Below are 27,498 nucleotides of genomic sequence, written 5' to 3' on the forward strand. Positions count from 1 at the left end.
GTAATCGAGTAATCTTCCAATTCTTAAACAAGGGAAATAAGTAATAGAAGTTAATGTAATAGATGTTAATGGGGAGCTCCACCAATTTTTCAAAAATTCTACAAAATTAAATGAGGTATACAAAGTGAGAGTTGTTTGGTGTGAAATGCTCCATTTTAGAGAAACTGACCAGGTTGGAATTGTTTGCAGTGGTGGTGATAGGAATCAGATGTCTGAAGAGTTTAATGCCTCTTACATCTCCCTCACAGAATATTTGTTATTTGTTAATGTTTGTTACCTGAAATGATTAGATATTTTCTATCCATTTAATCCATTCAAGGAGGAGGGGTACATTCAGAGTGTTGGAAAGCAAAAAATTAATCTTTTTTCTTTTTTTTCTTTTCCGATTTTCCTCTATTTTACCATCTTCAGCATTGTATGTATGTATGTATGTATGTATGTATGTATGTATGTATGTGTGTATGTATGTATAAACTCAGAAGACATGTGTAGGTTCACTGGTGGTTTTGGATAGTAAAAAAATGGCTATATTTGTGTTGTAGACATAGTGACCCCTGGTTCTATCACCACCACTGTAAAGAAATCTGAGTCTCAACAATGAACCATTTCACACCAAACCACTCTGATGAACTCTGTTTGCATCTCAAGGACTGAATTTTTCAGAAATTTTGAAAATTGGTGGACTTCCCCTTTAATGTAATAGAAATTAATGTAACAAGTTTAAGTAATTTTAGACAATTTATACTAGTCTACCATTTCTACTACTCATCATGAAATTTAAACATAATGCATAGGTTAATTGGATTTTTAATATGTAAATAAATTAAAAAAAACTTAAATATACTTAAATATATACCCTTGTATGTATGACTGTCAAATTCACGGACTCTAACTTTCATGTTGAGCTCATACCTCTAGGTGGCAGTGTTGTCTGAGAATAAGCCAGCCAACTTGGATAAGCAAACCACTTGAATGGACCTTTTAATACTTACATGCTTTAGCCCATATATATTGTCAGAGAACTTACATTAGGTCCACACAGTGAATGATAGTAGGATCCTAATCAGCGAGCTGTATTTCTGCTAAGGGAGAATGGCTGAACAGAGGCTTTTTTGCACTGTCTTTTCACTCTGGAAAAAAAAGGGAGTGAGAAACGAGGGAAGGTGCCAGTCGTATCTTTCAGCAAGAGAAGACTAACTGCTAAGGCTTCTCTGCATTCTTTCGTTTGGAAGGATGGTGTCTTCCAGGAGTCTTTCAAAGTTCAGCAAAAATGTGTTTCCCCTCACGTCTTGTTTTCTTTCAGCCTGACAAAATCACAATAATGTCTTCAAAGAATAGCTCTGGGAAATTAAAAATGAAGTATGTTGTGGCTTTTTTTTGTTAGCAAGGCTTGTAATTTAGCAGAAATAGACTATCACTTTGCTTTTCTGGGGAAGTAATTTTAAGGTTGGCCTTCTTCGACCTGTCCTCCTCCAAGCTGTAGAGAGTTATTCAAAAGCGTGTGTGTGTGTGTGTGTGTGTGTGTGTGTGTGTGTGTGTGTGTGTGTGTGTGTGTGTGTGTGTGTGTGAGAGAGATCATGGTTTTAGCCATGCTTGAACAGATAAAGCGAGTTGCTAAATTAGACTGGGTTCTGGAATCAGAGGAGAATTCCAAACCAGCGTTCTAATCCTCAGCCTTCAAGCCCTGGGTATTCAGCTGTCGCCAGGCAAATTAAAATATCTTGCTGCTTATTCGTAATAGAAAACTATTGTTTTTCTTCATGTTTTAGCTTAGTTTGTAGTGACCTTCTTCAGTGAAGTAAAAAGAATAGGCTTATAGCCTGCAGGAGGTCTGCTCCACACATTCAGGATCTGTATGTCAAGGAATGTGGCTGCCCTTTACAAAGGAATGCTGCTTTAACTTCTAATAGAGTGGAAGGAGTAGGAAGATCCCTTTTGTGAAATCATTTATACTGTAATGCACACATACATCCAGCATATCCTGATCTTTAAATGCTTTCTTGAGAGATCATTTGAGCAAAATAGGGTTGCTTGCTCAATTTTGTTTGGAGGAGATTTAAGCAAGATTTTAGGTATAATGTAACAAATTATTTATATTTTAAAACTTGGATATAAATATATTTAATACATAATAAAATATTTTATTAATACATTTCATATTATATTCAGTATATGTAGATAATTCTAAGCAAATAAGAATTTACTTGGCTTAAGCAAATTAACTTAAGAAAAATGAGATGGAGCATATTTTCTTATATTGGTAGCCAACAACACATTCAGTTTGGTTTTCAAATACACACTGAATATCTTACTCTAATAACCGCACTTTTATGGCCACCACTGAGGTGTTCTATTTCATGTTTAATGCTTTATTTATCTCTTTATCTGAAAGCACAACAGTTGTTATCCTGTTTTTTAAGTACCAGCATGTTGTGAAGGATAGGAACAGGAACGGTCCTCCGAATGTGCAAGTTAATGCCCACTTGACTGATAAACAGACCCTTCTCCTCCACTTAGATATATTTAAAGACCTCCCTTGAGGGCGCTGTTTATGGCTATAATGTCAAGGCATGACAGTGATAATGACAAAAATAGGCTTTACAGTACGTATGATTCTGTTTGCATTGCTGTGGTTATGATTAAGTCATTTTCTCTCCTAGGCTCAAATGAATGTGTATATTTAGCTGGCCTACATTGGGGTTGGGTCTACTTTGTTTTCTACAGAGGCAGTATCTCTTCAGTTTGAAGGCCTAATACAGCCTTGAGTGCGTAGTCGCTTTTAGAATTAGAAAGTATTCACAGTTGAGGGTTTCAGTTGTCTAATAAGTGAATGTCAGACTGTTTGGATAGCCTGGATGCACATTCCTCAGAGGAGTCAGGTAATGTAATATAAGGGAGGCCTGTATGATTATATGATATATGAGTGTTATTGTGATAAATTGAGTCATTAAATATAATACTGTTTCTGTAGCCTCTTTCAATGTACTACTACTATTTTACTGTCCATTTCAAGTGGTTCACTAACCTCAACTGAATATTTTGAAACAGATCTTGTCATGAAAATGTCTTCAAGTATCAGTTTTATGATGTTATATTTTTGCCATATCCTGCCCTCAATGTAATGTCATTTTTAAAGGGTGTTTTAAAGGCATACCTGACATAACTGAAGGCTATTATCCCAAATGCCTTGCTTAGGGAATTTTAAAGATTGGTGCCATGCTAGCCACCTTGATAGCCACCTGTTGGAATAACACTGAAATGAAAACCATTTCTAACTTCTTGCTCATTAGTTTCTCTTTTCTTCAAACCTAGTGTCTACTGGAAAATGACCTGCCTAGCTTTGCACAGTGTTGAAGACATTTACGCTGCTTTAATATTTGGGCTCTCTGGGAGTAAGAACTTTCAATAGCTTCAATGGCAAGAAAGTAATTTAGGGCATTATATGAAAAGCAAGAGAAAAGCAGAAAGAATGGAGAGAGGAAACACTTTGCTTTGATTCCGGCACCTCACTGCTTTTCCTTTCGTTTGTCGAGATAGTTATGTTGCTTTGAAGTTGGATTCGGAAGGGTTGGTGGGTGGGGGTAAGACTCTGCATGGCTGCTTTAGTAATAAAAGCATGGTTGTTGCAGTGCTGCTAAGAAGTGGAGCCAGATCAAGCCTCCATCTCGACCGCCAAACAGAAGTTAATGTGAACGCACAGGTGTGCAGCCCCCTCCCTGCGAATTTTTTTTTTTAGGCTTTTCAGGCCATACCCTTGCAAACTTGGCTTAATGAACTCCAGCTGCCAGTCAGTCTTCTCCTGCTTTGTCTTTCTAAACAACAAGGATAGCTATTGATGGGTAGGACGGTGTGGTGTATGTGTGTAATCATCTGGCAGTTTTTACCACCACTTATTCAACGTTGTTGTCTAAAAAACAACACCTTATAAGATAAATGATTTCACAGTCTTTTCACTATGGCTGCTAATAGAAAGGCTAGCAGATAGATAGCAAGTTTAATTAATGTAAAGCTACAGCCAGAAATCAAATATACAGTCTTTTCCTTGTCCCAAATGTAGTCAATCAGCCAAAACATGTTTGATGTATGAAATTTGCTTCTCTAGTTTTGCACAGGTACTACAGTGCTAAAGTAGCTAACAAGTAATGGAACAAAATTGCTAAGAGTTAACATGCCTAACTTAACACTAACATCATTGCCACATTCACATTGAGTTGTTAAGCAATCTTCGTTTACACTTGCTGTTGTTGTTGCTAACGCTGTATGACAAAATGGTATCTATAAACACATAGTATGACCAAATTTCAAGCTTCAACATGGCTCCTACTATTGTTTTTAGCCATGTGACATACTTTCTTCATTGCTGATTTAGTCTAAACAGTGGAGGTACTTGTTGGTCACTTGTGCATATTTACCTTCAGTCTTCCTGAAATGCTTATCTGAGGATGGCTGGCATTACACAGACTGGTCCTCCAGGCTTTTGGGCTTTGTGTCATTTTCTTAGAGTGCCTAGAGCCTCCATGCTGTGTGCTAACAATGGACACACCTGCAGTCCACGTCAAAGCACTGGAGAACGAACTGGAACAGCTCTGAAAATGTGGACCTCTTCCTAAGCACCTCTCCTGCCCCCTGAACCTGGGGTTTCACATTACGCTCAGCAATCATTCAAGTCTCTTTGTCAGGATAATGTGGTTGAAATAGTTGGTCATGGTTCATAGTTCTTTTAACTCAGGTTTTAAAACCTGATGTCTTGACAGTGTGAAGTACAAATATGAGGCCACAGAGGCCTGAGTTGATATGGAAAGCGTGTTCTTCAAGGAGTGATATACACAGTTGTTGGAAACTAGATGTGTCATTCTCAAGACTAGGGTTTGACTGATGATAATAATATAAAGTGATGTATTGGTATTAGCTATTTTAATAAAGGCAATGACATTTTGTGTTTATATATTTATAACTTAAGTTATAAATAAGTTATAAAATAAGTGTTTTGAGAACTGATGATTCTGCTGGATCTTTGAGAAATTCAGCAGTTGAGCACCCACAATCATTTGACAAATTACATTTGACAAGTTCATCCTATCAGTCAGTAAAGCACTAATTTTAATAGCTAGTTTAATAGCTCTGTATTTTTGGTTATCTGAGTTCATCAAAAAAGTCACATTAGTTTGGATCTTTAAGTCTTAAAGTATAAATGCAATCTGGATTAGTCGCAAGGTTTTTTTAAGCCCAGTTTGTGTTCTACTCAGCTAATTATTACATTTGCAAGCAGGGAGGAGAGACAGGAAAATCAAGATGTACGTTAGCTAATTTTTTACCAGTCAGTTTTAAACAATTTCAAACCAGTATGTTGAGTACTTGTGGCATGATGCAGACTTAATAAATCAGTGAACCTTACAGTGAGACGTTGATCGTGAAGTACTTCGAAATGTTGAGTTGCATGTCGTACCTAAAGGAAATTACCTAAATAAAAATTGGAATCACTTTCGAGTAGGTTAGATAATACCAGTATGTGACTTCCACTTATTTCAAAATGACCTTGTTCAATTCACAAAAAACTAAAGAGCATAGCTTGGGTGTTGCTGTGGGCAGCCGAATAGGAAAAATTCAACACCTGCCACTGTTTACGGTCAATGCAAATCATGGGAGGTGTGTCTTTTTAGAATGTTGAATTATCTATTCAACTTCTCTCATGAACACGCAAGCATTTTGACTCTGAGTGATGTGCAGGCTGTGACAGGTAAGAAGAGAGTGGAAATATCTCAGATATGCATAAATATTTGCACAGGAAGATCCTTAGTGTCTCTGTAAGAGAACTGGGCCTTTGTATGTGCATGACCATAGTTGTATTTGTGGACGAAGAATAGATGTCTGAAGCATTACATTCTACCATTTTAAGGCTCCTCTCTACCCCAGCTTATCTAAGTGTAGTACTTTGCATAGACTTACAAACTTCTGTAGTATTCTGCTGGTGTCAAGCGTCAGGGCGGAGTTGTCAGGTGACTGCCTTGTCATGCCAGCTTGCCCTCGGTTCTTTGAAGATGTGGAATGTAGCTGACCCCTTTAACAAGCTCACTTCTCTCCAGGGATCGATGATAACTCATCTTAGTGTAGCTGCTTTCTCTTTACTAGCTGCTTTTCTGTGACTTTGTAAGGTACTTTCACCTAGTTTTGTGTAGTGTTGGGGTATTTATGGCTGGATTGCCAATTGAATCTTCAAGCCATTATTTAAAAAAAAAATTATATACAAACCCTTGACCCATTTCCATTTATTTACAACTTACAGTAGCTAAGTAATTTGTCAGCACTATATTTATAATGTTTAACAGTAACAACTGAATGTACACACAATTTATTTTTCATTAAAAATGCCTGTTAGGTGTACCGGTTTTCACAGTGGTTTAGAGTAACCTTTTCTGTTTATGTTGCTAACATTTTAATAAAGTGGATTTCATAATAAACTAACAGCACTAAGTTATGAGTCTGACCTGAGCCAGACAAAATTTTATTTAAGCCTGACCCAAGTTTTGAGTCTGAAACGGACTGATCTTGTTATGTGGCAGTGTGCAACACCGGTCCTATTGCCATAAGCAGCAGCCTGTGACAGATGTCATGTGACCCAGGCCCATGCCCCACATGTCCAGTGGCATAGTTTATGACCATTGCTTTCTTCTGTGACATGATACTCACCCCTCTGTAAAAGAAGGAAACTGGTCTTCCTGTGAATGTATCTTAAACTTAAATGAACCTTCACATAATCAAGTCTGAACTTAACCACTGTTATTCTTTTATGAGCTGGGTGTTCATGTAGGTGTGTTCAGGGCGTCACCTTGAGCTTGCAAAGGGTTCACAAACTGTACAAGGATGACTGTACAGTTGAAGAACTTTCTGCAGGTTATAAGCTTTGTGTAACCCTTATTCGCAATTACCAGACTTTAGTGGTTATTTGTTTCTATTCTCTTTTTGGTCTGATGTGTCTATTTGGCCTTTCTACCTGGGGGGCCTTTTTAAGGGTCCAGACTGGATGTGTCGTTTCCTGATATAGGGCCTGGATCGTTTCACTGTCATCTGAGTAACTTGTCTAATCTTGGATGTAACGCATAGGGTATTGCACTAGTGCAGGACTATGGTCAAACCAGTCTAGGCACCTACCTGTAGCTGAACTGGAGGGATTTTAGGATGAAAGAGAATGGTAAGTGCATTTTGGTCTGTATTTCTAATTTAAACATATATCGTGGACCCTTACAGCCTGTTGTTATCCAGTGTTTTCACTGTTATCAATTGACTGTTATGAATTGATCAATTGAAAGTTTGAACATATGCAGCAAATTGGTAGAGGCAAATTAAGTCTAGTCGTTCACCAAATGGATTACAAATGCTGTACTAAAAGGATTTAAAGTGGAGAGTCAACATTGATGCACATTATAACTTTAAGTAATCCATCTGTGTACAGACTAAATGCCCAGAAAGCCTAAATTGTATAAATCTGGCAACTCTGATGCATCAGAATTACTGCTGTAATTCAATAGGCCCTTTTATTTTTAAACAGTCATCCGTATTGAGGTGAAAATACCCCATGACATAGCCTGGTGCTCAAGTTCAAAGATAGCGCGTCCTTCCTTGGAAACATGGTGTTATAAAAACCTTAAGGTTGTAAATTGTTCATGGTGTGCACAAATTTTGATTTAGAATGTGTCTGTTTGTATTTATTTGGTTGGTTGTTAGTATACCTGTATACCATTATTCCAAGTTCCAAGTGTCTACAAATTTAAAGTTAATTTTTGACATGCAATTGTTAAGTAAATTAATTGTTTAAGTAAAGTTAAACATGAAGTAACTGTAACAATTCAAACAAAGTGAATGAGATAATAATATGTAAGTAAAATGGTATGTCTTTGTCTTAACTAAAGTGCTTCAGTTAAAATCAGTTCATTTTATAGCTTTGTGTTTTTAAAGAAAGAGTATATCAGTATAGGTCGATACTTAGTCTCAATATGTATCTGAGCAGGAAACGTGGTATTGTTCACTCTGTTTCTCAGTGCAGTCATTTTAATGTCACTTTTCCTGAAGTAAATGTTATAATCTGGTCTAGATTATGAATGTTCATTTTAGCTCATTTCTGTAGCCCTAACATGATATTGGCACCCACTAGGATTTCATTAATAGAGAGGTTTTTTTTTTCTCAAACAAACTCATGTGACTAATCAAGTAATAATTATAGCACCTGTGTTGGCTATAAATTGTTAGTCTTTTTTTGAAGGCTTACATTAAAAATGCATTGAGAGATTTTGTGTCCATAGCCATAGCAGGCTTTTTTTTGATATTCACTTTTTCTTAAGCTTTTGAACCCCAATCCATAGAGCACCTTTGATACTTGTGTGTTTGTTTCCCTGCCAGTAGCGTTCTCTGTGTTTGTACTAGTTTTATGCTGTTTAATTGCTTTCAGGCTAAAACTGTTGTATACTCTGTGCACAAATTAGCTATGAAAGGAAGTAGCATTTTGAAGCTGTTTCCCCTCCCTGTTATGGTTTGCCAAGCAGTGTTGAGTCATTGAATGTGGTACTCTGGAGACTTTTGGTCAGTTTTCACTGCATATAACATCTGGTCTGTTACACACATGCGTGCTAATCCTTATCATTATAATGCCAGGGTCCTGAGTGATGCATGTTTGTCAGGATCTCTGTGTTTGTGTGTGTTTTGAGGTGTAGTGGGTGGTGATGTCATCGAGAGGCCGTTTACCAGTGTTCCCCAAGCAGATGAATTACAGTGCTTTTAATGTATTTTCAGGACGGTGCAGTTTTTTGGGTGTTTTCTGGGAGTTTTCTGGGAGGGTTAAGGAGTTAGTCATTAATCTGTTTTGGCCTTTTTCATGATTCTGTCTCTCTCCCATTTTGGTTCTAACATCTCTAACTGTTAAATCTTTAGTTTACACAGTTGCTTTTAGTGTCATTCAGTGGTAAACAATTTCTATTAGAGGTAGGCCTTCTTTTTCCAGCCATCAATGAGCAACGAAAAACAGTATATGTGACATTTCTGGTAAAAATCATGTAAGCATTGTATGGCATTTGCTTGATGGCCTGTATTTAAAGTAAAGGGGTCATTAAAATGTATAAAGCATAGTTTGGCTTTTAAATGCAAAAGGTTGTACAAAATAAGATAGAAAATAAAATAATGTATTTGTTTAATTCCACTGTCATTTTCTAATTATATTGGTAGTTAATCTAAAGTATAAGGCCCTCTGTCCAGCTCATGAAGGCCAGACTAATAAGAGAGCAAGCTTGGCTGTATGTATCTAGATACTGCTGAGAAAAAAAATTAGATTTTCTGTTGGGAATTCCTTGATTTCAACCTGTTTTACAACAAGCATGATGACTCAGTTAAATAAAAACTAAAGACGTGTATTTTTAGTTCCCAGAAATCATTAGGCCAACTGCATGCCTAAAACATCACACACTGCCCATAAACTGTATTGAATTGTATAGAATCTTAAACATACTTTCATATTGTAAATAATCTTAAATAGACATGCTTTTGTGTTTTCACACACGGTATAATGTAGTTATTGAACAAAAACAGTGCATAGCTGAACACCAATAGTAGCAGCCATTATGAGGCTTTAGTTTTGTCAGTGCTTTTGGTCCTTTTTATAGAAAAAAAATGTGAGCAAGGGTGACATTTTATAGCAAGGTCAGTAAAGTCAACTTTGATTGCAAACTGGTGGCTATAAGCTGCCATAACTTGTTAACCGCATTAGCTTTTAGTGCAAAACTAAATAAACTAAGTGCAAACTAAAGACATGCCTTGGTGATCAACCACATTCGAGGTGGATTGGGTAAACATGCTTTTTGGTCGAACTGTCACTTTAAGTCCTGGCTCTGTGTTCTTCTAAGAACATGATCTTATGATCTCTGTTCCTTCCTCCTGTTGTTCTTCCTTCAGGAATTTATGAGGCAAGACCTGCTGTGTGCTCAGCCTCTGTCTGGGCTGCACATGTCTTGTGTGCCTCTACTTTACCTCAGACATCTCCGTTGCACGACTGGTGCCTTCTGTATCGGCCACCATACTTGTCACTCTCCAGCTGTGGACTTTGGCGCTTGAGTGAATGATTGTGTGTCACGTGATTGGCACGAGATGGTCAAAGGCCACCATACAGCCTCCTGATTGGTGAAATCCAAGCCCGCCTCCCTCCCCCTCATGTTTATTTTCACATCAGAGATAAAACAGCTGTTAAGCTGACTTGGAGTGAAAAGCTAGTTAACCCACATTTGGCATCTATATTTGACCTCATTACATTTAGAGTTGCACCCACATTTATTTTCGTCCAGTCTCAGGTACCAGATTAGAATAGAGCCCTGTTTCACTGCCGAGCACTTAAAAGGCAAAGAAAGAGCTCTACTGTGTGTAATGGTAAGGCTAGCACTACCCAGCCTTTCCATACATACTACACTGTGCCTCTGTGTAAGCAAACACAGCATTGGAAAGGTGTTGAATGGAACTATGTCTATGTGCCACGGTGAAACGTTTCGTGCTCAGTGTTTCAAAGGTCACTAGTTGATCTGTAAGAGAAGCATTAATTTTTTGACTGAATCTTTGTCAATTGTGTTTGTTTACTTGTTCAACTTTCACCATAAAGAAAGTCCTTTTTAAAGTGCAGTGTATTTTGTTATGAGTGGACAAAACAAACTTCATCAGACTGTTTTTTGCTTTCTATAGTGAAAATAAAGTCATGTAAACACAGGGTGAACATGGAAAAGGGCAAACACAGTTTCCAGTTTTACTTACTGATGTCCAGTGAGAGCAACAGTGGCTGTAAGTTCAAACTCTTCCACTACTGTTCCCTCTCGCTCTCATACCACTTTGTTACATTTTGTTTGCTTTTGTTTTTGTTAGTTTGCTGTGTACTGATTTATCCATAGTTCTCCCTTGAACACTGTCCAGTCTAACCTGACAAAATCGTCCTCTGGTGCCAACGTTACTCATATTACTGATATTGCAGGCATTGGTGGGGTGTTTTACTTGTAAATCATACTTCAGACTCAAAAAACTTCGATAACAAATTCATGTCTTGGCAGTAGCTGTTAATAACCTCGACCAAGAACTTGCCATTTAAAAGCTGTATTTGAGCAAAAGGGCAACAGTTGCTGAGTCGTAGCAACAACATGCGAACAGCTGGGGTTCAGGGTGGAACTACGGATGATTTGAAGGGTCAAACTAGGAAATGATTTAAAAGCATTTAAAAAATGAGTTGTGTTAATAATTTATCACATTAAATCATCACACCACTAATATAGGAGCTTTACATGTTGTGTTTTTTTGTTTTTTGTTTTTTTTTGTTAAATGCTTCTTCACACATACATCATATTTACAAACATAGTTCTTTAAAAATGGCTTTTTGGGGAACCGAAAATGTTCTTCTGCGGCATCACTCCAAAGAACCCCTTTTGGCACCTTTATTTTTAAGAGTGTAGTAACTGGTGGTAGCTGTGTCCTAAGATTGGGGTAGCAAAATCATAAATAGAGCATCAAGAAAACAACCTCAAGAACAAAGCTGACCACCAGCTTTTCTGCCTACACAGAGTCTTGCACGTATGCCTTGGCAACGTTGCATTTTGACCCAGATTAGTTATCCAAGCTTTGTCATTGTTGTCTCCTGTAGTTAAAAGTAAACTCTGCAGTGTTTTGAAATCATACAAATCATATGAAAACTGACTACAAACACTGAACTCAAGCATGCCAAGTGCTAACTCTGGTTTAATGTATGTGAACGCTGTAAGTCTTTGGTTTGACCTTGCTTGCAGGCTGCGACTAAGGTGTCTGTTGCATGATCTTTTACTATATTGTGTTGTGTGTGTGTTTCTCTGTTTAACAGGTTGCATGACAAGCTGGATTTGATGCATGATGTTTGCATGACCCCATTCAGCACCTGTGTGGGGTTGAGAGTGACCGATTGCAGCCATGGCCCAAACTATGCAGCTTAATGGGAACACCACAGGTAATACCATTTAAATGTGCCTTGTTGTTCAGTGTGTATTGCAGAACTGGGTAAGAATGCACTACCAGTCAAAAGTCAAAAGACTTTCACAGTCTTTGTTTATTTTCTGTAATTGTACCCCTTAGATATTGAGTGCCTGGTGTAGGCCCACATGTCAGTTCTTCATAACTTACATATTAGGTTCAGAGTTTTTTTTTTTTTCTGAGTCAGGAGGAAAAACATGCTAATTCATGGTATGTGTGCGCTGCTGTGAGTCACCCTGTAAAACTTGAAATGATAATTTAAAAGTCAGAGGTGTTGGGTTGTATTTTGTAGGAGTTTTTCTGACCACGTCCTGCGTCTTTACTTATTAACTTCACACACATAGGCTCAAAAAGAAGGTCTGGCTCGATGTTTAGGTCTCAAATGCAAAATCAGCAATATACTGATGAAGATATGACAATAGTAGATCATTCACTTACATCCTCAGAAGACACGTCCCTCACCAAGTTCTGACAGAGTTCTCACAATCGTTAGATTAATCTGCTCGGGGAAGGGGTGTCAGGCAACAACCACATTCTTTCACATGTTGTGTACAATTACACATTTCCAGCAGAGAGGTCTCCAAATCTCCAGATCTTAGGTAGTGCAGGTTTTAGCCTTAGATTCAGGGGTTAACATATTCAAAAAAACCTTCTAGATCCTGCTATTTTTCTTTAAGGGCCCATATCCTACATTTTTATTCAGTTTATTTTTTTTTTCAGCTGTGATACTTTTATGGTTTTATATAACAAAAACAGTCATAACTCATTTTTACAAGACCATGTTCCATGTTTTCTGCTAATACTGAAAGTAAATATTAAGATAAAATATAAACGCTCTCCTTTACAAAATTAACAATATAAAGGATTATAAATAAATAAAAGCTAAAATATTTACACTGAATAATAACAGCAAAACTAAAGGAACAACTAACAAAAGTCCTACCTTGAGAAAAATGACAAACCACTCATTTTATCCTCGTCTTGATGGCTCAAATCTTCCAGCTGTTTAAACTACCATTTCATTTTTGATTTTGTGTACTTTTAACAATAGTATGGAAAATAAAATTAATAAATCATTATGTCGATAAAAGCTGCTCTTGACAGCAAGGAAAATAAGAAGCTGAGTGATGCAAATTATATCCAAATGAATAGCTAATAGCAGCTTTATGCTAACAAACCTTGGAAAGCATTACCTAATAGAAAGGAACAATGAAATTCAAACATGACGTTTTAATATAAAGGCAGGCTGTGTCCAAACTTGTAATGGGCAGCATATCACTGACACCAGACATTACAGGCTTTGATGTTATTATGACAGCTTTATGACCTTTTGAGTCCTCTCTAACTGAAAGGAATTTGTTCTGTGTAGCTGCTCACTAGAGGTTTCTATCTGCCGTTATTACGGTTTTTAAAGTTAGCTCAACCTGCTAAAGCTCAGTAGGTTGTGCATCTGTCACACGAGCCAGCATTAACAATGCTCCTTAAAATGAAAAAGCTTTCCATTCTTGTCTCATTTCTTGGCGCCAGAAAACTTGAATGACTGAAATGCTAAATCAGTGACTCATTGTGCAAATCAGATAAATATTTGCTTGTCCTGGGAAACAGACACTTGGATATCTTTCATTCATCAGTTGGGTGATAACACATTAAGCATCAAGTTTAATAAAAGCACATATGCAATATGTCCAAAGGTTTGTAGCCATCTGCTAATGAATGTTTTCTTCTAAAATCAAAGGTATTAATAGGGAGTTTGTGCCCCCTTTGCTGCAGTAATAGTTTTTCCTGTTCTGGGAAGGCTTTACACTAGTTGTTGGAACATTGCTCAGGAGAAGAGAGAGTTCTGCTGCTCCGCAGCCCAATGCTGAAGAACCCCCACACAGTCTATTTTTTTTGCTCCAACTCTGCTCACAATGCAGAAGGATAGAGCAAAAGTGTGAACCGTCTAAGGATTCCTGAGGACCAGTTTGAGAGGCACTGTTTTTGTGGACACTTGGTATTGGGCATGGTGGCCTTATGCTCATGAGTGGCTGCTCCAGAGCATCCCATTATGTTGGCAGGCTGTTATATGGAGAATGTACAAGTTGTGTATGTGCAATTGAATGCCTGTGTCAGCAGTGAGTGTGCCTTAAAGTAGCAGAATCCACTAATTAGAAGAGGTGTCTGGATACTTTTTAACATATAGTGTATATTTTTACATTTCTTGCATGTTTAGTTTATCTTTCTTATTTCTGCTTCACATAGCTTTGTCAGTGCCAATCTGAATCCATCCACCTCTAATTGCTTTACTAAGAGGCTTACTGAAGATAATAATTGCTTATTAATGTAATAAAGAATAGCTAATGGTGCTTATTAGACCTGTCCACTTCAGATGGTGGTAAAACCAGGCCTCTTTTACAGAAGCACTTGAAACGGATAAAAAAATTCCAGATGCATCTCTGCAGCGTTTGCAGCCCTGGTTATTCAAGATGGTTTTTAGAATTTGCAGGATTGGGCTTAAGTAGGTCTTGAAGCTGTGAGTCTGAGGTGGATTTTCTCAGTGCAATGTGAAATATGCAGTGGTTAGCTCTGCCAGGCCTTGCGCTCATACCTGCAGTCTCCTAGCATTCCACTACCCACTTACCCACTCCTCACACATAATGAAGAAAGAAACATTTATGTGAGCGTCTGAGTGTTTCATTACACACTACTCCAGGCACGTTCATTTTTTTTGGTACTAAAGCCCCAATCTGTGGCACTTTCTTAGCAATAAGATCTTTGTGTTAGCCAAGATCTTTGTAACATTTGTGTTTCTGCTTTCTTGTGTTTTAAAGTTTAATGTATTCCTCAGATTTACTTGCTGGTTATCCTTCATCAACTAGAGCGACACAATGTATCATTTGTGTATTGTCATGATATTGGCCTTTACAATACTGATAACGTAAAAAAGCCTGCAATGTGAAAATGAGCTGTATAAACAACACTGTTTTTTCTGTCTGCTGTGAGCATCATGATCTATCACAGCTCCACATGAATTGCCATATAAACATTTTTGCTTAAAAATTTGTCTTTTTTGGTTCATTGTGTGTAACTGTTAAAGAGCAAACCTAGAACTTCCAAATTGGCTGATTAGCTATCTTGCTTCCTAGCGCAGGGGTGGGGGAAGGCCAAATGTCACATCACCATATTTAAAGATTTTTTCAGAACACACTATACATATCACAATATTCTGACTCACATTCACAGTGCACTAGCAGTAGAGCTAAACAGTTAATTGTTTTTATATCAAAACTGCAATTTAAAAAAAAGTGCAATTTTAATAATATTCTACTTTATTCAACAAATTTTAATTGGGAAAATTTAACCTAAGAACGTTTTGAATAGTTTGTTTGAATAGTTGAATAAGACCTTTTATATCTGCTTTTTTTTATTTGGCTCATATGTAGCCCAAGGCTTCTAGGAATAGAGGTGGGCAACATGATATTTTATCGTAATTGTGATGAATTTTGTTATCATGATAAACAATATGCTTTTCTGAGGATATCGTGGATATCATCAGTACGTAAAAAAACAGGTTTTTGATTGCTGAACAGATGGTTGATTGCTGAACAGAGGGCTGAACGATTTGGGAAAGACATCTAATTGCAACTTTTCTAATCAATATTACGATTTAACTGTAGTTATTTTGCTACTAATTTAGCTCCAGGCTTTTTTTTCCTCAGGAAGGCCAGCACATCCATTTCTTTAGGGGGTTTGAGGCCTGAATGTAGTACACCCTATTGACTGTTCACAATCTCTCTGTTCTTAGGTTAAATTTTCCCAATTAAAATTTGTTGAATAAAGTAGAATATTATTAAAATTGCACTTTTTTAAATTGCAGTTTTGATATAAAAACAATTAACTGTTTAGCTCTACTGCTAATGCATTGTGATTGTGAGTCAAAATATTGTGATATGTATAGTGTGTTCTGAAAAAATCTTTAAATATGGTGATGTGACATTTGGCCTTCCCCCACCCCTGCGCTAGTAAGCAAGATAGCTAATCAGCCAATTTGGAAGTTTTAGGTTTGCTCTTTAACAGTTACACACAATGAACCAAAAAAGACAAATTTTTAAGCAAAATTGTTTATATGGCAATTAATCGACAGCTACATTTAGAAAGATGACTAATTGACAGACCTTACGTGTGGATTCCCATGTTTATCAGATCATGCAAAATCAACAAAAGGGAGTTATATTCAACTCTTTGGACGCAGCCCAAGTGGACTAGTTAACTTGTTGACTAATTCTTGAGATTGCATGAAAGAGTGACTTTCATGTCTACTAGTATATCGTGTTTATGTAATGTTGTGGGGAAACCAGCATATTTTATTTGAGTAGTGGTCTTCTTCAATAGAGCATTGGCAGTAAAGTAGTTTTATTCCATTTTTATGTGTAACCAATATTTAGGTTTGTGCAAGTTCCAACCAGGCACTGATTTTCCTTGAAAGTATTGACGAGAACTTACTAAACTGGTGATAATTCTCACAAGGGCTGTTGCTTAACGTGAATGTGTCAGCAGAGATAGCAGGAGTTATTTTCTCTCTGCATCTAGCATGTAAAGAAAAGGCCACGTTACAGGCATGAACAGTCCTTGAACACTTTGGCTCATCTATGATGTTTGCACAATCCAGTTTAGGTCAATAACGGGAGAAAGGGGATTTTAGCCTTGGCCATTCTCCACATGGCACAAACTAAACAGCTAGCTAACGCCAGGGAACTTGCGTTAGAAGAAGGTTGCCAAGCGGTGCCTCTGGGCAACTTAAGGCCTCGTTGATATAAAACTAATGGAAGCTTTTCCTTGTGGGAGAGGCAGTTGGTTTTGTTGCTCTGCAGCTCATCAGCTGTTTGTTTTCTCCTTTTTTGGGAAAGTTCTTCCACTGCAAATTAAACGTTCTAGTTGGGGATGAATCAGCAGTTGAAGTTTGGTTGCTGTTACAGTTTGTCAAGCAAAAAAAAAGGATTTTGTCACATTAAGGATCTTAGGTTATATAGAAGGGTCTCTTGGGTTATATACAATTTAGTCACCATTAAACTGTTGTTAAAAAATGTTTGGCGCAAGTATGCTAATTTGTTGATTGTTAGACAGTTCCTGTGCAATGGTGGGCAGTGATTGGGCGATGGAGGAGTCAGGCCAGTTGTCATCATTTGTGGTGACTGGTCCATTACTGTCACTTTGTTTGTTTTTACTGTCTCCTTAGTTAAATGTCTTTTATATTATAGCTAATCTTCCAGAGGTCATTCACCCTGAAGCGCATGCTGAAATCAAATAAAGTAAGGTCTAGTCATTATTCTTGACCACCGACAGCAGTGTTTGCCCTCGTCTCTCAAACGTTTCCAGCCCATTGCACACCCAGAACATTGTAGACTTTTACTGCCAGAACCTGTAAGCATTTTAGTTGGTGTTTTATGGTCCATCAAGTCTAAGCACAGAGGAACACGACAATGACTCACCACTACTGGTGAGTGACATGTTTTAGGAGACTTTCACATCCGTGCTTTCATAGAAGCCTGGTTCAGGTATTGTTAATATTGGCAGGAGTGGTGCTAGTACTGGATATGTTGCAGTAGGCATCTCGATCCTTATAAGATACAGATTTTTCATGTATCACAATACTCTAAGGTTTGGAACAGATAAGAAAAAACTAGCAAGCTATTGCCACATTTCAGTTCAATGTGTAATTCAACATTTGCAAAAATAAAATCAAATAATTGGTAATATAAATGAATAAGAATGGCAGAATGGCCAGACATCCTATCAGCTGCTTGTTACTAAGGTTGCAATTAAGGACTTTGTCCCTTTGATTAATCAGTCCGTTATGACCTTTATTAATCAGTTGATTGAGAAAAGAAAACTGCAGTTATTTCTCGTTATACATGTTTTATTCAACAAATTACAAATGCTAGGATTATTCCTCCTTTCATACAGTGCTCTTCTTCTAAATCATATTGACCAAAAAAAGGACTTAAGGCCACAGATCTGCATTGCTTATGAAAATGCTATTTTGCTCAGTGTGAAAGGTGCAGAAACATTGATTTGCTGATTTGAAAAGAACTTTGCATTTCTGTTCAAGCTATTTCTCCTGCAATGATAAAGAAAGGATATGACTAAAGAAAACTTAAGATGTTAAAGTGATGTTCCCATATTGTATGCAACACTGTACTGTAGTCTCTACCATCTGTGAATTCCCACGTTAGTTGTTGCAGCCGCATTTGCTACCATGCAGTATATGCAGTTAGTGTACACTGATTGTTTAATTGTTTTCTTGACTGATAGATGCAGTTGTTCAGTGTTCTTGAAGTAATGCGGATACCCACAATAAGCTCATAACAGTGTTTTGTGACATTTTATCACAATAACCATAATATATTGTCATATTTCACATTCTTATGTTGCAAGTCTTTTGGCTTAGATGCAGGAATTTGCATATCCTCTGGATGTGCATTGTTTTTTTATCCTGCTTCCTGCATCGCTGGCTTATTCTTAGAATCCTATAGTTACATTCGCATTGTGCGTTGCTGCCTGCTTGTTTGTTAGGCCTCAGGCTGACGTGGATCCCTGGGGTAATTAAACTGCAGTGGGCTGACGTGGTTTCCCTGGGCCGGGTCAGGAAATACCAGGCCAGTGTGAGGGGGGAAAAAAGAGCCCCTGTTCACTTGCAGTTGTGCGTGTTTGTGCACGCGTGTGAAAGTGATTAGGTCCAATGCCTCAGTGGTAATCAGCTACAGCGCTGCTTGTTCAGCTTCTGTCACTAAATGGAGTATTATATTCTTTGCTGTGTGGATTCAGAGGTGGGTGAATAAGGGAAGACTAAATGAATGGCCTTCTGTTCTGAATGCGGTCATATGCAGGAGGAGTGATATTCTGTGGCTGTGCTGTGTTCTTTAGCTTATGGGACTATATGGGAATGTCTGTGTTAGCCTAGAGGAAAATGATCACATTTACTTTTAAATATGTTTAATTGTGGCTTTAGACAAAATATTCCAAATTTGAAACCAGACATTTACAGAAGAGTATAGTCTGATTTGGTCTAGTCTGGTGTAGAACACTTAAAGGGACACTGTTGCCATAATGAAAAATGACCATTGACAACCATTGATTTTATGGTTTAAAGACTAGGACAACCCCCATCTGATGACATATCTTAGAACTTTTCTTTTACAGAAGGGAAACAGATGGCTAACGTTATGGCTAGGATGTCTTCATATTATCATTACAGTGGAGAGAATGGATTACTCACACCTTACTTGACAGAAATGGCTTGTCAGATAAGGAGGATGATAAGCTAAAAGCTGAAGCTGGCTGTCTGGATCTCCTACCTCTGGTTTCTTTTCTCTGTCTGAAAAGATATAAAAAGCTTCTTTCTGTCATACATTTTGTGCTGAATGAAATTAGATTTATTTTTTTCCTTTTTGTTTTTTGACAACCAAGAAAAGAGTTGCGCTAATGCTAGCTTGATTGTATTTAAGCCTGTAGTTCAGTGGCTAGACTACAGTCAAGATTGGCTGCCACCACAGGGATTCCCAATATGATGTATTTGCATAATGAGGAGAAGGGATATAATGCTGAGATATAATACTACAGAACCCATAGAAACACAGCAATTGTACCACACTGTTACTGTAGAAATGTTTCAAATATGACTCAGGCTGGTAGTACCGGCGTATACCTTTTATCATATAGGGTTGTCAGCACTACTTGTTTCACCTTTCTCTTTTACATTCAAACTTGTTTATCTGGTCGTCTTGGCTCATTTCACCAGCTTGAGGCCTGACATCACATTGAAAAGCATTAAGGCTGCAAGTTTGTTTTTCTGCTGTAACATAATGCCATTGTTTCTTACAGTCAGTCATGCACCAGGTACACCCATCAAAGGTGTCTGAATTATGTATGCACGTGATCTATGTCACAAGAATTTTTGACCATGTTAAAGTGAGACTGGGAGTTTATGTTCAAACAAACCTGCAGAGGCTTCACATGGATTTGTAGCTAAATTCTTATTTACAGAATTAGTGTTGATGCACTTTGGGATTTTGGCATTTGAAGTTTGCAAAGGTCCTTATAAATCCATGCCACATTTTTTGACCTTATAAGTATATGTTTTGGGATGGGAGGTGTTTTGGGAACAAAGTATTAAAAAGCTATGTCTTTTAACTAGAGCCCCATTATGGTGCTTTAAGTTATTGCCTTGAAGTACACATGATAGTTGACGAGTACTATGAGAGTCATAGGTGTGGGGTACCAAATCCAAGAGACTGTAAAAGGCATTTGCTGTTAAAATGATCTGACATGTGATGTTTAATTTTCCCCCACATGCATTCAGGCATTATCAAGGCCAAACATTCCTGTCTGTATGTTTTCATTGCAAACACTTGGCAGATTCCACTGCCCAAGGTGACTTAAATGCTCTCTGAAAAAGACGCACAGATTCCATTGAGTGACTCTGGATCTGAAAACATGGACTAATGGGGAAAAATGGGATTTGGTTAGCCACAAACCTTCTGGAACCTGTGGTGCATGGGGCGGTCACAGACATGAGAAGCAAAACAATGCATTACCCCTCACGTCCTAAATGTAGTGAACCAGAATATCAGAATACAACAAACAAGCTTTTTAGTCCTCCACGGAAAAGTTTGCTGGCTATAACTGACGGACCATAATGATAAAAAGATTGTGAGGTAGAACACAAGGGTGGACTTTGGTGTTTGGTGTTGGTTGCCAGCCTGTGATGAGCTAAACTGAGTTATACGCAATTTTCTCTTTGCCTGAAATTCAGTCAATCAGCCAAGACATGTTTGGTGGTTGAGGTTTCCTTTTTCACACAGTAAACAGTGGAACAGTTAGCATTGTGCAAAAAGTATTGTGTCAAACAGTGTTGAGTTATGCAGTCTCAAGTAGGGCTGGCAATGTGACTAGTATTGTTATTGTGATAAATTACATCACAATATATCACAGTACTCTGTTCTGAGCACATCATGAATATCATCAGCATGTAAACACTTCCTAACTGCTTAATTAATCATAAAGACAGCACAGTTAGTCCTATTTAATTAGATTTACTGCAGCGCAGTATGTGAAATGTTAAATACAAATCATATTTTGGATATTTTGGTAATTCTTTGTTTCTTTTTTTTCGTGGCACTACTTTGTCTGTTCCAATCCATCACATGTCAAACAAAAAAAATTGGTGACATATGTATGTGCAAACTTCTTAAAGTATTGTGATATTATACTTTAGCTATAACGTCCAGCTCAATAGCCTTTTATTTGTGGTTTATTTGGACACTGTATGACATACTGTTATCTAAAAAATGGACAAAAACTTTGCTTAGCTAAAATGGTAGTTCCTTCGTTCTTTAGGCCAGAATTTTGTCTGTATTTTGTCCATTTTTATACATAGCATTACATGTTTTTAATCAATATGTATAAGCTTCTATTACTTGTTAGCTACATTAGCCTCCAGTGCAGAGCTAAAGAAGCAGACTTTATACATCTAATTGACTACATGTAGGTTGGGGGAGGTGGACTGTGTAAATTTGGCAGAACCATCACTCTAAATTACCCTCGCTGAGCTGAGAACGTGCTTGGTGCTGTATCATGCCCAGCTGACAGTATCATATCTTATTGTAAGTACCATTGGCTCCACTTAGTCTCTGTCTGCTCCTCTCTCTGTATGCTGTGCAAAGAAAAGCCAGGCAGCACAGAGTGCCAGAGAGCAAGACTGTCTGTACAAGTCTATTTTGAGCTGTTTACTCTCTGCTAATGTTGCATTTGGTCAATTGTGAAGGCACAGGCAAGTCCTAGCCAAGACGAGTCACGAACTCCTGCTTGTTAACAAAAGCTGAATGAAAGCATAATCATGTCATTCTGTTCAAATCTCTCCCGTATAAACATGGCTTTGCTGATGCTGTGGTGATGACTGTTTACCAGAGACAGATAAAGAACCTTTATTTCCCCTGAGTTTGATTATACCTTCAACTCGTGTATCAAGTTAGTTCATAAACGAGACAAGGAAGATGGTTTAGTGAAACCTGAGTTGTGGTGTCTAGTTAGTTTCTTTCCTTATGGAATTATTTTGAGTTCTTAAAATAATCATTCACTGCTTATGTTGTTGTTGAATATAAAAGTTTAGCCAGCAATTAGCATTATGTAATAACATCATGCTGATCGGTGACTACTAGATTTCATTCCTTGATGGCAACATTGGCGTGTATGGTTGAGCTGTTCCTTTAAGCTTAGCAAAGATATTGACCTCCTCTTGCGTCCACCCACATGAGGCTGAGTTTGTTCACAAACAGTTCAATGATGACACAGTCATGCCGCTCCGTCTGGTGTTTTTGTTAATCCAGTTGAAGCTTTCTTTGGGGTCAGCTTTTTCTGTGACCCTTTTGGCTGATTCCACTCCCTTACTTTTGCGTCAGCCAGTCATGTTCAAACAGTGAGCTAGTCTCTTGCCTTGGCATAAAGACTGCAACTTTACAAGTTAAGGCGACCTGTTCAGGAAACCTCGACTAGGAGTAAACAGGTGAGGACAAATGTCAGCTGCATTTGGATTGAATTTGGCCAGAAAACAAATATTTGCTTCTGCTTTTTTTATTTGTGTACCTTTCCTATATTTCCTAGCATGTTTCTGAATCCAGAAAACCGAGGTAGCTAGCAGTTAAAATTTAACCAGCCTGACAGATGTTGTTCATATTGTTCCTTAAGGTTCTGCTAGTGATCATTCTTTCTACACTCAGGGGATAAGTTTGTTCTGACATAATGGCTGTCATGTAACTGTTTGCATCTGGGTGTCCCAGAAGGAAGACTAAGACACGTTTCTCTGTCTGTCAGTGGCTACTGGCTTGTGTAATTCTAGAACGGACACAGCGACCGTGGATTTATTCTTGTCTTGCCCACTCCTTTCATTGGCTTCCTCTGTGGTGCTCCCTCTGTGTCGCAGGTTTACGACCTCCTGGGTTTGCACACAGTGAGGTCAGAGCTCAGCTGCCCGGGGGCTTCGGCTTCCTCGTACCAGACTGCCCCATGTCACTCTCCGTGACATGTCTCTGTGTTGTCATTGTAATCACTCAAAAAAGCTTACAAGCTAATGGTTGTTGCTCTACATATACTGTAAATTGACTTTTGTTCTAGAGGTTGAATAGGCATTTCTCAGAGTGAATTTCAGAATATGCTCATTCAGAGCAATTGAAAAGATTGTGTTAACAACAAATAAATGAATTCACTTGACTGCATGTAGATTTTTATTTGACATTGTTTTTAAGTTTTTGGTACAGTTGATGAGAACACACTTTGTTATGTATGAATACGGTTCCGTACTTAGTTTAGATATTCATTTATTTTTATCTGACCTATTTAGTCTACAGTTAGTGTGGTACAGAACCAAGGCTGAAATAATGTGTTGAAGAAAAGTTTTTTTCTGTTTGAGTTATTAAGGATTTTAAAAAAACCTTTCAAGAGAAGCAGAGGCTGAAGAAGCAGTGAGAGTTGCATGTGATTGGTGGAGGTGGTCAGCCTATGACGAACTGAGTTGAGCTTGGCTAAGTTTACACCAATAGTGGAATTTTTCCCCTTATGGAGTGAAGGTTGAGAAAGTGCTCGCTGTGCGAGGAAGCCTGCAGGCAGCTTGTTCTGGTTATTACCGTCTGTTACAGCCTGCAAGAGAGTGAGGGTCTGCAATAGGACTACTGTTTCACTCACGGTAAGTGGAACTCAAACAAGAAGGATTAGATAACCAAAAGACTTGGCTTCCTCAAATTCTTTCTCGGTTTGAAAGTAATTAGGGCAGTAGCGAGTTTTCTCTGAAGGGTCAGAAACCTGAGGGAAACTTTTAAGACGTTTTGACCTTCTTAAGCAGCGCATACTGAGAGATCATGTTTTGATGATGTGCAAATCATTTTTAATACACTGTGGAAGGTCTTTAAATGGTCTGGAAAGTAGCTTGAATCCTGGAAGGTTGATCTATAGCTCATGGCAGGAATCTGTCTCTAGTGTGGAATTTGGAATGCGATATAAACGTTGTTGATGGATACTGCTTGGCTCCCAACTGAAGGAAAATTATTTTTGCATTTTTCCCTCTCTGTAAAGGCATGGCTTGTTCGCTGAGTGGTAAAGAATTGAGTGCTTATGCTTCCAGAAGTACTTTACCATGATTGTGAAGCAGAGAAAAATGTTTGTTGTCATTTGCCCCAAAGACCACCCCCTGCTCACCCTCTCCTTGCCAATATTCAGAAAAACATGGTGTTACATTATTATGTAGCTCCATTCAGTTTGCTTAGGTGATATTCGACATATTTAAATTTTCAAAAAAATGCACTCAGAAAGATTTTTGTTTTTTAATGGCGAGGCTGAAAGTTATTTTGTTTCCTCACAGTTGTGATTGATGCCTCTTGTCTTCTTGATGAAATGCTTAACACGTTCGTACCCGCACAGCTAGATTCGTGGTCTGTCGCCACAGACACAATTATGCTTGGCATTTGTTGCAAGTGTTTGCGCACGTGTCGGAGGTTCACTCTTTTTGTTCAATAAAAAGTTAATAGTCACTTTCTGAGAGTGATTAACCATCTGGTTTTTACATTTATGGAAAAGAGCATTAAAAGGATCAGTTACATTTATGGTTTCTTTGAGGAAGACTTCTTAGACTTATAAAATGCTTTTGGCTTATGATTAAAAATTAAAAATAATTTTAAATCCATTAATACTTTTTAAAGAAAAAAAACACAAGTGGCTTGCAAGTAAATTATTTTTATTTTTTATGCCACACTTCTGATTTCTTCTTCTGTCTGCCTCTGTTTTACTTTACAGAAAAAGATGAAGAGGACAAGGACTCTGTGGCCCCCTATTATTTGGAAACCCCGTATGGTTATCAGCTAGACCTGGACTTCCTCAAGTATGTGGATGACATAGAAAGGGGAAACACCATCAAGAAGCTGAATATTCAGAGGAAACCCAAAGTGGCCAGATGTGTACCTCCTCATCAGAGTGGTGGTCATACTGAGTGGACTTCTACCGACTCTTTATCCTCCTCCAACAGTGATGAAAGCAAGCAGTCACCAGTCTATTTTACAACTCGGCACCAGCTAGCCTCCCTGGGCCATACTGCCCAAGTCCATGAGCAACCCCAGGCCTTTGTGAATGTTCTTGAGGCCAAGCAGCAGCAGCTGCTGCCGCCACCCTCACCGCGCCTCCCACGCCATAACCCACAGGTGGAGAAAACACTAATGGAGACTCGGAGGCGGCTGGAACAGGAGCGGCTACTCATGCAGCCACCAGCGAGTGAGCCACCCCGGAGGCGCCTGGCCAGCTTTGGGGGAATGGGCTCCAGCAGCTCCCTGTCATCATATGGTGGCTCGTATGGGCCAAGCCAGATCTCACCTAATTCAAATAGCCTGCAGCATAATGGACACCTGCCCAATGGCGAATACAATATCTATGTAACCTCCTCCATGGGCAGCTCCATACGTCACAGCCCACTTAGCTCGGGTATGACCACACCAGTGACCAACATCAGCCCTTTGCACCTACAGAACATCCGAGACCAGATGGTGATAGCTCTAAAACGACTTAAAGAGCTTGAAGAGCAGGTGAAGACCATCCCAATCCTTCAAGTTAAAATCTCAGTCTTGCAGGAAGAAAAGAGGCAGCTGGTGTCGCAGTTGAAGAACCCAAAACTTGCTGGGCAAGGTCAGCCTGGGAGCTTTCGCAAGCGGTCATATAGTGTAGGCAGTGCCGACCAGTATGAGCCAATGGCCCAGCTTCAGTCAGGCTCTGACTTACACATTGACGAGTCAGAAAACGTGGAACAGAGCTCCCAAAGGCTGCAGGAGTTCCGACAGCTGACGGCTGAGGTGCAAGCTTTGGAGAAGAAGATCCAGGATAGCAGCGAAGAGCCAGAGCGTGGCTTAAACCAAATGCAGCACAGCACAAACCAAAATGCCTTTCAAAAGCAGTGGAGCCGTGAAAGCAAGTCTATTGGTGTTGGTGCAGATGAGAACATGAATGATGTGGTAATCTACAGAAGGTCACCAGGCTGGAGCAAGGATGTCGCTATAGGGACTGAGCATGAGACAAGGAGCACAGGAGTTGGGGTAACTGAGGCCATGCTGGGCATGAGTACTGAGGCTGAGGCTGAAATAGAGTTGCAGCACCAGACCATCGAGGCCCTAAAGGAGAAGATTTACAGACTGGAGGTGCAGCTAAAGGAGACCACACATGAGATGGAGATGGGCAAGCTCAAGCTGGAGCTCCAGGTGGCTGGCTCAAGGAAGAAAGCAGACAAGGGTTCAATGGCAAGGCCTGAGATGTACAGCACTTCAGTGGAGGCCAGGGTCTCCACACGGAGTCAAGGGGTGGGGAACCATGCTGAATTTAGTGACATCAGCACGGGTCACGTTACACAAACACATACAGTAGGTGTCTCCTGTAGACCAGACTCAAGCCATGTTGCTGTGGGTCCAGAGTTGCCCATGGAGAGGTGGGTTGTACAAGAACGTGTAGAGGTGCAAGATCAGTGTGTCGGAAAAGAAGTTATATTGTGCCACCAGAAGGTTGGGGTGGAAGTAAGTACGTGTGAGATGGCAGTCAACACTGAGTTGACAGTGGAAAGTTTAGGACTTTGCAAGACAGAACCTGAACAGGCAAAGGAGTTTAGGTCCCTTGGATGTGGAGATTGCTCAGTGGATGTATTGGTCAGTCCCATTAAGGAGCTTTTGTCCCAGGGCACAACAACTGACATGGTGAGTAAAATAGACTCCGCTGTTATGGTTTTGCCCTCAGTGCATTCTCAGCATACGAACACAGAAGTTATGACTGTAGGTAAGTTTACCAACACTGAGAGTGCCATCCTCGTTGATTCCTGCATCAACACTCAACCAGACTTGAAAGACAAGCAAACCAGCACTGTACCATTGGAGACTCGCACCGTTGCTGTTGGTGAAGGTCTTGTAAAAGACATCCAGGCAACAGTGAAGACTCGATCTATTGCAGTGGGTACCACAGCATCTGAGGACACTACTGAGAAGATGACTTCTTCTAAAACCAAAGAGAGTGGCGTTGGGAATGCTAGAATACATGAGAACTTTTTGGTGGGTCTCAAGACACGAAATATAGCATGTGGCCCCTCTCAACCCCTTAATCAAGTGCAGGATAGGAGTAAGGCAATGAGACAAATGGTAGCACCAGAAGGTGTGCAGTTGCAGGCCAAGGCTGGAAGTGGGGTTAGCTTGGACCACTACATAGAGAGAGTGCAGAAGCTCTTGCAGGAGCAACAGATGTTGCTGGCTGAGAACTACAGCGAGCTGGCAGATGCCTTCGGCCCACCTCAGCAGTCCCAGTTCAGCACGATCAACAGTGAGTTGGTGACCACCCTGTCATCCATCAACTCTGTAATGAAGTATGGCAGCGTCGAGGAGCTCCACAATTTGGACCTCCACAAGCTGCAAACAGACTCTGGCAATGTCAGAAAAGGTGAGC

The 27,498-nt window shown here is 39.1% G+C and overlaps 1 protein-coding gene across 6 annotated transcripts in view; it reads left to right on the forward strand.

Annotated features, from left to right (window-relative positions):
* The window catches only part of kank1a (KN motif and ankyrin repeat domains 1a), a 79,448-nt gene that overhangs the window by 33,589 nt on the left and 18,361 nt on the right, over positions 1-27,498 (forward strand). For 2 of the 6 annotated variants that reach the window (XM_036598795.1, XM_036598793.1), the window contains 2 exons: positions 11,867-11,989; positions 24,832-27,492. In XM_036598795.1, coding sequence (XP_036454688.1) covers positions 11,953-11,989; positions 24,832-27,492 — 2,698 coding nt within the window. In that variant the 5' untranslated portion in view covers positions 11,867-11,952. Of the gene's footprint in view, positions 1-6,863; positions 7,190-11,866; positions 11,990-18,711; positions 18,819-22,326; positions 22,553-24,831; positions 27,493-27,498 lie in introns of those variants that run through there. The other 4 variants (XM_036598794.1, XM_036598796.1, XM_036598798.1 and 1 more) reach the window with 4 other exon arrangements.

This window comes from Colossoma macropomum, unplaced genomic scaffold, assembly GCF_904425465.1.
Source record: "Colossoma macropomum unplaced genomic scaffold, Colossoma_macropomum, whole genome shotgun sequence".
Taxonomy (NCBI): domain Eukaryota; kingdom Metazoa; phylum Chordata; class Actinopteri; order Characiformes; family Serrasalmidae; genus Colossoma; species Colossoma macropomum.